At 24.4% G+C, this 14,546-nt stretch overlaps 1 protein-coding gene across 1 annotated transcript; it reads right to left on the bottom strand.

Moving 5' to 3' along the window:
* Positions 1 to 11,021: 11,021 nt before the first annotated feature.
* Positions 11,022 to 13,457, bottom strand: bcl-2 (apoptosis regulator Bcl-2-like). The gene is given in 2 exon segments (NM_001287382.1): positions 11,022 to 11,132; positions 13,032 to 13,457. Coding segments are annotated over 2 exon segments (537 nt in total).
* Positions 13,458 to 14,546: the final 1,089 nt, after the last annotated feature.

Below are 14,546 nucleotides of genomic sequence, written 5' to 3'. Positions count from 1 at the left end.
TGCTATTGTATCGTATCCAAAACCTGAGGAACTGCTGAATAAAAGGATAGAAATTATATCAAAGTGCCGCCACGAAAACAAACTCTTATTAAAAAATTACAAAGCTAACTACAAACCTAACTAACAACTAAAAATAACTATGTTACTCTACTTTATATATCTCTAGGCTAACTAATATAACATTACTCTTATACACATCTATTGAAATATACTTCATAATATTATTTATATTTTTATATCAATTTTTAATTTTATATTTTTAATATATAAATTACGCATTAACACATAAACGAATATTTTTAAACAACCATTAAAAGATTTAACTATTTCATAACTATTAGCTAACTAAAAACGAATTACAAATAACATTAACCTAACTACTAAAGAATTTCAGTCCCGTAACGATCTAGAATATAATGAAACTCAGAGTTGCAATTTAAACTATATTATATTTATTATATACATTATATACATTAGCATTTAGCTAATTCCTGGTACTGCGGGTAACAGTGACATATTTACTATATATATATATATATATTTTTTTTTTTTTTTTTTTGTTTTGTTCTTTTTATTTATTCAAAATAAGTTTTACAATATAAGAATGAATAAAATACGTATAGTCAGAATTACAATTTTGTTAACGTTACAACAAGAGCGCGGATACTCGCAGAAGATCATAAGATCTTGTCATCGAGAACCGCCTAAACAGATTTTAAATAATAAATAATCCTTTAATAATTCATAGACAAATATTCACACATAAATACAAATATAATTATTTATACATATTTAAACATACAAACATGTAAATAAATATACTTACACATCAATATATATATATATATATATATATATACACATACAAATAATACGCACATATATACATATATACGTATATATATATATATATATATATATATATATATATATATATATATATATATATATATATATATATATATATATATATATATATATATATATACATATATATATATATATATATATATATATATATATATATATATATATATATATATATATATATATATATATATACATATATATATATAAGTTAAGATAAAAGATTTCGTATATATAAATTACGATAAAATATTTCCTAAGAGTATTAATAAAAAACAAAACAAACTTAAAAATATATCAGAATGTTTTCAACTGAGAAAAGAATTTCTTTCAATTTTCTTTTAAATAAGAAAAAGTTCCATTCATGAGAGAAATCAAAAAGTTTTAACACTATTTTGTTCCATAAAAATGCTCCTCTAAATGAAATACAAAATTTACCAAAATTAGTTTTGAAAACTGGTTGAAGAATAAAATTTTCATTACGCAAATTGTATTTATTTTTAACTTTTAAAGAATATAAATTGTGAAAAGAAATTGGAGATGTGCGAGACTTACATTTAAACATAAAACACAATACATTAAAAATATTAAGTTGATATATATTAAGAATATTCATTTCGTTTAAAAGAGGCTTAGCATGATAAAATCGATGTTTAAAATTAATAAGTCGTGCAACATGTTTCTGTTGGCGATAAAGTGGTTCTAATTTAGTTTTACTTACACTACCCCAAGCCGCATTAGCATAGTTTAGATGGCAATGAATAAAAGAGTGGTAAAGCTGAATTAAAGTATGTTTATTTAGCATGCTTCTTATTTTAGATAGTATTCCTATACTTTTGGAAATTTTAGAGGATAAGTTTTCAATGTGTTTTTTCCATGTCAGATTTTCATCAATAAAAACCCCTAAAAAATTTGTAGCCGTTACTTTTTTAATTTGAATGTCATCTATAAAAAGAGCAGGCAATTCACTTGGTAGAAGATGTTTTTTGTAGTATGGATGAAAAAGAGACCATTTTGTTTTTTCAATGTTAAGAGAAAGCTTATTTAATTTAAACCATTCTGAAATTTTAATTAATTCTATGTTCATACTTTGAAATAGGGTAATTATGTTACTATGAGATAGAAAAAAATTCGTGTCGTCAGCAAACATAATTGTCATTAAATTAGATGCTTTATAAAGATCGTTTATGTAAATGAGAAATAGGAGAGGTCCTAGGACAGACCCTTGAGGAACTCCGCATGTTACATCTAACAAGTTTGATTTCGATGATACGTCATAGTGAACAAATTGCTTTCTATTACTTAAATAACTTTTTAAAAGCTTCAAAACATTGCCAGAGATTCCATAATATTTAAGTTTTTTAAAAAGAATTTTATGATCTATCGTATCAAAGGCTTTAGACAAGTCAATAAAAATGCCTAAAGTAAATTTGGAACTTTCAAATGATTCAGTAATATATTGTGTTATTATATATATATATATATATATAAAATATATATATATATATATATATATATATATATATATATATATATATATATTATATATACACGTGTATATATAATTTGATTTATTATCGCTCTGCTTTTTTAAGAGCATTGAGCACTCCATTTTAAAGAATACATTTAAAATTGTTTATATATTTAGTTGTCATACTGCATGTTTATATATTTAGTTGTCTTACTGCATCTTTCTCCATCATGCTTCAACAGCATGATTCTCTATGATGGAGAAACTTTTGAAGACAACTAAAAATTAGATAAGTGTTTTTACTAATTTATTGTTGCTCTGTTCTTTAAGAACATTGAGCACTCTATTTGTAGAATACACTAACATAGTTTATATATATGTGTATATATATATATATATATAAGTTAGAGTTCTAATTGCAACTTGCAAACCTGATGTGTTTTTTGTTTCTAAGACTTAGTTTAAACAAATATCAGTTATAAATATAATAAATTATCATTTGTATAGGTGTGATCGAGAAAAAAAAAGAGTTTGCGGAGTTTGTACTTATATTAAAAACTCAATAGATTCTTCTGAGGTTAATATTGACCAACTCAACTCTACAAATATAGAACAAGTATGGGTATCTTTGCAAAATAGCAAAGAAAAAATATTATTAGGGTGTATTTATTGACATCCTAAATCGTCTGAAGAAACCAATAACACAATTATAGCTTCAATATACAGTGTCAAAAATGCATTAGACAAAGGATTATTTTCAGGATTACTTATTTCAGGAGACTTCAAATTTGCAAAGATTACTTGGAATAATGAAAATGCACACTCTTCTGGTTACAATGAATACCAATCTAATAACTTTTTAACTTGTTTAGACAACTGCTTCTTCAAACAAATGGTACTGGAACCCACATTTCAATATCTGAATGTTTGGAGACACTACCAGAATTCAAAAATAGATGTCAAACTATGTTGGAAGAAATATATATCTCTGAAGAACTAGTACGAAAAGATATGCTAAAAACAGATATTAGAAAATCTATGAATCCTGACTGTGTTCATCCATATGTATTGAAGCACGCTACAAACAGTATGAGTTTGCCTTTATATCTTAATTATAAGAAATCAATTATAAGTGGTTTTATCCCAGACGAATGGAAAAAAGCTAATGTAACTCCTCTTTTCAAAAAAGGAAGTAAACTTAAACCTTTTAACTATCGTCCAATATCTTTTATTTCAATCCCCTGCAAAATTATAGAACGAATTATAGCTGACAAAATTATTATTCATTTAAATTTTAATAAACTTTTGACTTTTCATCAACATGGCTTTAGAAAAGGCAGAAGCTCTACAACTAATCTTTTAGAGTACTTAGACATTTTAATTAGTAGCATAGACGTAGGAAAATCAATTGACGTTTTATTGATTTTGCAAAAGCCTTTGACCGTGTTTCACATAAACGTCTGTTAAAAAAGTTATCCTCTTATGGCATCAAATCTAACTTATTAAATTGGATTAAATCATTTTTATCTGAAAGACAACAAAGAGTAGTCCTGGGTGACATAACTTCATCATGGAAAAATGTTGTGAGTGGAGTAGTTCAAGGATCGGTATTAGGTTCATCATTATTTTTAATTTTTGTAAACGATTTACCAGAACAAGCAATTAATACTTCAAAATTGTATGCCGAATCAAAACTTTGATTATTGACTTGACTGATAATGATATTAAGATCAAACTATTAACAACAAACATTGAAAGAGATTTAGGAGTTTTGATATCAGACAAATTAAAATGGACAATGCAAATCAGATCAGCAGCTTCAAGAGCAAATAGTAAATTAGGTATTATTGCCAAAGCTTTTAATTACAAAACTAATGACTCTTTTAAGAAGCTGTATTGTGTGTATGCGAGACTACATCGTGAATTTGCTGTTCAGGTATGGAATCCGTTCTTAGAGAATGACATTGATATATTTGAAAATGTGCAAAGACGTGCAACTAAGATGATACCTGAAATTAAACACCTTTCATACAAAGAAATTTTAATCAAACTGAATTTAACAACGCTAACCGAATGAAGAAAACGTGGTGATTTAATACAATTCTATAAATTTTTCCATCATATTGAAGATATCTTATGGTACAATCCACCTAAATTTTGTGAATCGTTGTTGTTGTCTGGACCAGCTGCTAATACAAGATGTAATCAGTTTAAACACAGTTTATAAACTCAACAGGTCAAAAGTCAAATTCGAAAACAATTCTTCACAAACCGAATTGTAAAGACATATTTTGCCACAGTCAACCATTGAAGCATTAACGGTGAACAATTTCACGAGCAAAATAGATAATTTATCTAGTATTATGTCGACTACTAACTAAACTTCTAGCAACAACATAAATAACTATTATTTGTTGTTTATATTGTTAATTATAAAGTTATTATTGTAAGGCTGTCATAGATTTAACATGGCATTAAGTCTCAACAGCAATAATAATAATAATTATTATTATTATTATATATATATATATATATACATATATATATATATATATATATATATATATATATATATATATATATATATATATATATATACACACACATATCTATGCATATATATATATATACATATATATATATATATATATATATATATATATATATATATATATATATATACATATATAGATATATGTATGTATATATATATATATATATATATATATATATATATATATATATATATATATATATATATATATATACATATATATACATATATATATATACATATATATATACAAATATTAATGTTAATTAAGTGGCTAGATGTTTAAATTTTGTTAATTGATGAAAATAAGTAAATCATTAAAGTTTCAAAGCATTATTCCAATATTTAGTAACAGCTCAATTAAGTTTACTTTTCAATGGGGTCCTAAAATTAAAAAAAAAAAAGTTCTTTAAAAGTAGGTCAACCTGGTACTCAAAAGAAGCATAATAATATATAAATTTCAAAAATAATAATTGTTTTATCAAAAATAAACTAAAAAATTTTTATTTTTATTAAAAACTTGTAAAAATGTACTTTTTTTATTTCTAGTTAAAAAATCATAGTTTTTGTGCAATTAAATCTAAAATAATAATTGTAGTATGAAATTATCATTTTTTTTTGAAATTTTTATATAATTTTACTACTTTTAAGACCCAACATGACATACTTTTGAAAAAACTTCTTTTTTCAAAATAATAGGGACCTGTTAAAAAGTAAAGTTAATTGAGCTGTCCCTAAAACACATTATATAAGTTTGCAATTTTGAACTAAATTTCCTGACCACAAACCACATTAAATCAAAGGGTAGCCCAAATAAAGTTCAAAAATTATTTTTTTTTAAATACAATTTTGAAATGGTGTATATATATATATATATACACCATTTCAAAATTGTATTTATATATATATATATATATATATATATATATATATATATATATATATATATATATATATATATATATATATATATATATATTAAAATTGTATATATATATATATATATATATATATATATTAAAATTGTATATATATATATATATATATATATATATATATATATATATATATATATATATATATATATATATATATATATATAAATATATATAATCTACTAAATATCATATAATTATTATTATTCATAGTTTATATCAATTTACGAAATTTGACCAAAGTTCTATCAAATAGGTAGAACTTTGGTTTTATACATATTTCTATAGAACTGAACCATTAGGATATTCCTAATGAAGTTCTATAAAACTACAAAAATACAAAAATATATTCCAACAAGATTTTAGAACAGGATTTTTTCAAGATTCTTGTAGGTACAAACCTATTGGATGCTTTTATATCCGGTGTCTTGTAAAAGAGAATTTCTAAAGGATTTTGAAACATGGTTCTACAAGATATCGGAACAATGCATAATTTTTTATTCTATAGGAATTCTTATTAGATGTATTTAATAGGTTTATCCAAGACAAGACAAGACCTGTAGAATGGGATTTTGTATAGTTTCTAAATCTATAGAAGTTTTTATATGATGTATTTAAAAGAGTAATCCCATACAAAATCCTTTTCCTATTTTTGCTTGAAATGTCCTTTATAATTATTATAGGATATCCTGTAGGACTTATCATCTTGATTTCTCCGAATTAAACAACGGAGTTATTGCAGCTATCACCGCAGTAACGCAGTTAGCGCGAGTTTCAAGACTACGATTTAAGTTTTTAGCAATTATGTATATTAGTTATGCGAATCTCTGTTTAAAATTTATTAAGTACTTAAATAAATTTTATTCTTTGATTTATAAATTTGATTTGGATGACAGAGAAACAGAGACTTTTTATTTAGCCATAATTCATTTAAATTAATTAGTAAATTTAAATAAAAATAAGGCTATTTAAAAAAGTAATAAAACACTATTTTTTATACTTAGCAATTAATTTCGTTGATTATTGCAAACTTATGGTTACAAGTCTTCATTACAGTGGTCCTCAAAATATAAGAGGCCGACCCTCTATAAATTTTAAGTAAAAATATTTATAAATAGATTAAAATTTAAATTTTAAGCTTTTAGATTGGTTTGTTTGCATTGTTTAACAGTCAAGAAATGCACTCACGTCCCTGGCTACTCTTATAGCAAACGAAACATTTTTTTTTAAACATTTATTCAAACGCGTTTATAATACTTTTGCGTTATTTAGAGAAAGTTTTTTAAACAGATAATAAACAACTTGGAATTACAAGCAAAAATAAATCCACTTTTAAAAAGTCGGGTTATCTCGACTTTTTAAAGTAGGATTTTTTGGAGAAAAAATAGACTTATTTTTATCTCAAATAACTTTCTGTTGTCGAGCGAGGATTTGTAATAACAGAATAACAAACACTTTTTATAATGCATCCAAAAGAAATTATATTAATAAATTATTACTGGTATAAATTTTTTGGATTTCTTTTTATAAGAAATCCAAAAAATTTATACCAGTTATAATTTTGGTAAATATAAATGTATAGATAGTAGACGTAAAAACACGCTATGTCTGTGTCAAAACATATATACCAATTATATTTTATAAATGGTAAATATGTTCTGAATATTGTGATTAAAAACAGAACAACGACAACTTGAAATTGCAAAAAAAAATTTCATTCACGTTGTGTTGTTTATGATTTTCAAAGTCAATCCAATTTAAAAAATAGATTTATCTTTAGAATTGGAATGAAAAAATATTTCTTTAAATCTCAGTTGACGTTATCACAATCATTAATAAAGCCTTCTGCAAAAGAACTCCATTTAATATAATATATATACCAACTATAAATTCTTGTAAGGATTCATAAATTCATAATAAGATTTTACAATTAATAGCTTTAAAAATGTTGTTTATGTATAAATATAAAATATAAAATATAAATATAATATAAAATATAAAAATGTAAAAATATAAAATATAAAAAAAGCATGCAAAACTCAAGTTTTACAAACTTCTTTTTCTCAAATAATATTTGTAATTAATACTATTATGTTTAAATGCAGCCTGCTGAAATAATTCTTTAGCAAAATAACAATTTGAAAAAATGCATACTATTAAAATCTAAAATAGGCAAATTATTAAAATAAATGATCATATTTAATCTTAGTATTATTAAGAATCACCAAATTAATTATATTTACAAAAAAAAATTATTAATCTTTAAAAATTAACTACTTTTTTTTATAAAAATTAGTGAAATTTTGAAATACTCTAACTTCGGTCATTTACGGATAAACAACGAAGGAGACAAATAGCAGTAATATTGTGAAATGTTGATAAGTGTTGCAAATGTAAAATTTACGGGTAACTTTACCTGTAAATTTTGACATTTTTATAATGGATACACACCATGGTATTTTATTTGAATAAAAAACTTGTTCATAATTTCAAACTAAATGACAGTTCTTTGAGTTCTAAAAAATATCAAGCTTGTGACATTTTTTTTGGAGATAAAATTACTACTCAACGACAATTATGAATGCGTTGCGAATCCTGCGACGATTGGTTGTGTGGATCTTGCTGTTCTACTATGATCAACGATACGTGCAAGAATTGCCAATAAACATACAAAGCTCATTTAAAGCAAAGTGATGTTTTTTTGTTAATTGAAAAAACCTATTTAAATTAATTGAAAAATATTTTTTTAATTTTATTTCCCAGTGGCGTAGCAAAGTTGATAATGGCCAAAGTAATGAAATAGTTGACTAATTACAATAAAAATTAAAAAAACACTACTTATATTTAAAAAGACCTTTTTTTATGTGCTCCTTCTTGTTTTCTTTGGTGCCCCAAAAGACTTTTTTTTTAAGACCGGGGCGACGCCCTCCTTAGTTAATGTTATTTCCTGAATTTATGTCATGATTTTACAATATTTAAAAATTAGTTTTCACTAATTGTGACCTTACCCAGTGGGCACAGGACCTAAATAAGACGTCTTTTGAACGTTCAAAAGACGTTTAAAAGACGTCTTTTTTACGTCCTGTGCCCACTGGGTAAGTTTGTGATACGCCATTAGTATTTATATAGCGGCCGAATTTATGAGATGGTATTGAAAGTTTGGTCAAAGTAGATGTTTTCATTTTAAATTAAATATTGAGTACTAGTTTTTTTTTTTCTGTTTTTTTTTATACGATATCAATTATCAATATAATTTTCTCTATGTTTCAGGAAAAAAAATTGAAATTTTTTTATTTTTGCGTGATAAATAAATGTTAAAAGCTAAAGTGACCGAACTTAGGCGATTTTACGGTATATAATTTTTTTTTTTTGCATAATATACATTTACTAATTCCACTTGGGAATATAAATTTGTTCTCCGTGCTAAAAGTATGCAACGCTTTAGCTAGTTTTTTTTAGCTGAATTTGTCACCAAACTTGGTGACAAATTCAATATTATAATAGAACATTGGATACAAATGAGTGGTTTTGAAAAATGTAATACAGTAATGCCATTAAAAAGAACTGATGTTAAAAGTTTTAAAATTGTGCTCAAAGTTTCTAACTGATTGCTAGATGCTTATAAAAAATAGAAAATGAGTTAGATTGCTTAGTTTAATGTCTTATTGGCATGACTATTTATATTGTATATTAATATACAATATAAATAGTCGTGCGAATAAGACTTATTATTGAACTTGTTTGATAATTATTAAACAAAAAGCAAAAAAATATGCTGAAAGTTTTCCAAATTATCTTACGTTTTCTCTAAAATGCGCTCTTGCTCCTACAATATCTCCATGCTGACAAAAATAATGTGCAAGCAAAATCAAACTTTAGAATTTCTTTAAAAAATAAATATTAATAATAAACAACAGACAGATTTTTAATATAAACATGCACACACACATTTATATAAATACATCTATTCTAAATTGATTATGAATGGTAGAAGCTATAAATGATATTAACAATGGGGCTGGATAAAAAACCTGATTTGATATTATTTATTAAAAAATAAATTTACGAAAGACTATATCCAAAAACATTGCGGTAATAGAAATATAACCGAGTTTATTTTTCATACGTTTGTTGTTGGCGCAGACAAAATATATAATTAACTATTACAATCTTGTTACACTTTTTTTTCAATGGTTAATAAGGTGCTCCCAGAAGTACTAACGTCTTATCGCAGAGCACCGCGGAAGAGCATTTAACTAGGATGTATACTCCTTCATTACCAATGTCAATTATTGGGCTAGAGCTGGCGTTGAACCACAGATCTCTTGATTTTGAGCCAGAACTCTTAACACTGCTAATTTGTAAACACGGCACAGCTGCTAATTTGTAAACACGACTGCTAATTGCACACATAAAATACTTGACCAACTTTATCACTTGTGTTTTTGTACCAAAAGAAAATGATGTTTTGTTATGGTAAAAGGAAAAAAAGAGGGTTTTTTTTATTTGTGAACTTTTGGTTTAAAAAAAATTGGACTTGTAGTTGGATAAATAAAGCCGTATCTCAAATAAAAATAATAACACATTTTAAATGAATATCTGACTTTTTAAAATAAACATAATTTTACATATTTAATACATATTTTTTTATATCTATGTACAAAAATAAATAAATATTTCAATAAATACTTGTTTTCAATAAAAGAATAACTCCATACCAAAGCCGGTTGATATTTCATAAAACAAAAAAACATTTTTTTGCCTATATAAAAATGCTACTGCATTGCAAAATACTTTTTGCGTAACAAAACTACAAAAATAGCCTAAAGAAAACTAAAATGATAAAAAATTTATAAGATGACTCATTTGAAAATTTAAAAAATAAAGGGAAAAAAATATCAACAAGCGCTTGATTAAACACCTGGTTAAATCAAAATAGCATTTCCGAAACTATTATATTATCTTTTTTAGATTTAGTTCTTCGAATATTAAACGTTACATAAGAGATCTTAATTATAACTTTTAGAAAAAGTTAACAGATCTCTTTACTGTAACAGGTTTTATTAATTTTTCAATAACCAAACGCAAGAACAGAGGAACCGGTCCGATGACAACGAAATGTCCCGAGCTGTTCATATTTGCAACTTTGCAACAACGACAAGTGAAATTTCAAATATTTCGCGCTCATATAAATTTAGCTTTTGATGTAAAGTGCAGCAGCTATGGTTCCTAAACCTAAAGTAGCAGCAAACAATCCCTGAACCCACGAGTCTTGTTTGACATCAAAGTTTTCAATAAAGCCATTCTAAAACAAAATAAAGTTTATTAAAATAATTATGTGTAAATAAACGTTTTTCTCAATATAAAATTTTGACTTGCATGAAATTTTTGCTGGATTTTAGATATTCAAATGTCTCAAAATTCAAATAAATTTTTAGAAACTATTTGAAGCTGAACACATTGCAATCAAATTTCCAACAAAAATATATGTCATATTGTTTGAGAAAAATATATGACTAATATAAATATATAATTGTTAGGGACGATATTATTTTATAATAAATATAAATAAATATTACATATAAATATAAATAAATATATATATATATACATATATATGTATATATATACACATATATACGTATATATACACACATATATATGTATATATATACACATATATACGTATATATATATATACACATATATATACACATATATATGTATATATATACACATATATTTACACATATATATGTATATATATACACATATATATACACATATATATGTATATATATACACATACATACGTATATATATACACATATATATGTATATATATATATGTGTATACACATATATATGTATATATATATATATGTGTATATATATATATATGTGTATATATATATATATATATATATATATATATATATATATATATATATATATATATATATATATATATATATATATGTGTGTGTGTGTGTGTTTTAACTCTAACGTAAATAGTGCCCCCGATATTTATCATGCATACTAATTCTTTTATCACAACGTTATATACGTCACTAGACAGCGCGTCTCCAAGTCGATAACTAATTCAAATAAATGTATTTGAAAAGTTAAGCTCTGTGTAAATAGAAAAATATTTCTAAGCAAAAAACATGCAGTTTTTCTTAGTTAAAAATTGTTTGCGAAGTAAACAATTCGCTTGATGTTTCAATTAAAGAAAATAACTTGACAATAACAAAATGCGCTCACGATTTCAACAACATCGTTTTTAAATCTTCTAACATATATTAATAATTAAAAATAGTTTAATAAATGATTCAGAGAGCTAAAAAAAAAATCCAATTTCCGAATCGAAGTTCTTATAATAAATAAAAAAATGATTTAGATCACAATCAGTTTCTTTCGAATATATAAACTTATTTCTTCCCCTTTTGAATCAACAGACGTCATTACTTTCAATTTATAAATGACCGTCGTTAAAACGTGACACGGTCTAAATTGTCACTTATATAGGCATTTCACAAAAACCACGTCGCTATCAAGAATGAACTAAGAATAACAAATATCGTTTTTAAAAATTCTTTTTAAATAATTTATTCCCTCGGGAAAATGATAGAAATACCTTAAAATTTTGCAAACAGTTAATATTGCTTCATTGCCGTTATGTTCGCAAAGTATCCGTTAAGAAATTTGCAGGAAAAATGAAGTCTGATGTATAAAATAAAACTGCATGAAAACTTGTAACGTAAAAAAAACCGAAAGTAATAAACATAATTTAAAAATTTACTTTTGATAAATTTTAAAAGATATATTAAATACTTTTTATAAAGCGCCATTATTTAAGTGTATTTGAATTGGATTTTATTTTATTTTTATTAGATAGTTAAAAAAAATTCACATGTAACATTTTAAGCCAATTTAAGAATGTATTTCCTGAAGTTCAAATTTGTGAAATAGTTATAAATGATTTGATGAGAAAACGACAAAAATATTCATTGAATCTTAATATCGGAACTTCTGAAATAAAAAATTGCAAGTATTTAATGTATATAATACTTACGACTTGACACTTATGTTTTTCTAATAGGTGAAAAAACAACATACGAAATATTTTATAAAAGACAATTTGACAAAATAAACACATTTGCCTGTAGTTATAAATAAATAAAAATCGAAAATAATTTCTTACCCATCCTTTTCCTGAATCACGAATCCAACTACTTTTTTTGGCTACAAATCCTGCAACCCATAATGCTATTTTATCAATAATTTGTTCATCATTAGATTTTTTACAATGTTCTGCAATTTTCCCAGCAAACGCATATAAGACAATAATTCTACCCCAGTTAATACCATCACTGAATATCTCTTCTGCAATTGTATGAAACATTGATTGAGCATTTTCAGTATTTAAGTTCAGTCTTTTACACATGTTTGACAAAAACAGTTCGTGTTTAACTTCTATTTCCTCGACTAATCTCATCATAAGTTCTGTTTCTTTACGAATTTGCTGATTCTTTATATTTTTACCTGTTTTTTTTTGTATAAGTTGATACGCTACTTCTTTTGCGATTTTAGCTTCCGGGGTATTGAAATTAATTGGTGTATCTGACATTTCTTAACTTTGTGCGATTCAAATGCAAAAACTGTTTACGAAGAAGATTTTAACTAGAACGTATTAGACTTTTTATCTTGTTATTTTTTTCCTCTTTCTTTTGATAGTATTATATAAGTAAGAGTAATAACGTTTGTAAATACGGCTTCTCTGACAAATTTAACCAGTAATTCCTCAGTAATTTCACTAAAGAAAACCATCTGTCGTAAAATTTAAGCGTTTTGAAGTGATTGGTCTATTTTGATTGGTTAAAAATGAATTATTTCGATTGAATATTTTTATTTTGATTGGTTCTAACAAATTTTTAAAATAATAATGTTTCGGACTTTCACTTGGGAGTAGGGGGAACACCCTGGAGATTACTTAATATTGAAGAGATTTTACTAGAAACTTCAATTCGCCGTTTAAAAAAAAAAAATTATTTCTATACTATTTAAGTTGATTTTACTGTTTTCAATTTATCAACCATAATTTTTTTTTAATAATTTTTCACGTTTTGATGTACATACATTCAAATGTTACAATTATTCCTCATGTTTTTTTCAGAAAAATGTTGTTTATTGCTACTGCTAAAGATGCGTAAGACATTTTTTTGAATAGAGAAGAAAAAAGTTTTTCTATAAAGTTTTTAGACCTAATTAAAATATCACTTAAATAATAAATCAACCATGAGGAATTCTCGAATTAAAGCAATAAGTTAATCGTTTTTAAATATATTGTTTTCATATAATTTGGTAATCGTTTTCAAATATTGCGTGAGTCTCGAAATTTTGTTTAATGACATTATTAAAATACCAATAATGATTTCACTTCATTTCTTATGTTTAAAAGTCTGATATCAGACATTTTTTAAATGCAACAAAAATCTTCAATAAATACCTTTCCCAGTGTTTTCAATAAAACAAATATATTTCTTTGAGTGGATGCTTAAGAAAAAAGATAAGAATAAAGAATAAGAAAAAAGCAAGTTAAAAAAGCAATTTTTGATATATAAGTTTGACAGTTAAAATTTAACAGTTTAAGCTTTGACACGACGACGGTTTATGAAACAAAGTTGATAATTAATAATTAAAAAATATATAAATAAAA

This window comes from Hydra vulgaris, chromosome 13 (genome assembly GCF_038396675.1).
Source record: "Hydra vulgaris chromosome 13, alternate assembly HydraT2T_AEP".
Taxonomy (NCBI): domain Eukaryota; kingdom Metazoa; phylum Cnidaria; class Hydrozoa; order Anthoathecata; family Hydridae; genus Hydra; species Hydra vulgaris.
The sequence above is the reverse complement of the archived record's forward strand: the minus strand, read 5'-3'. Positions and strand labels throughout refer to the sequence as shown.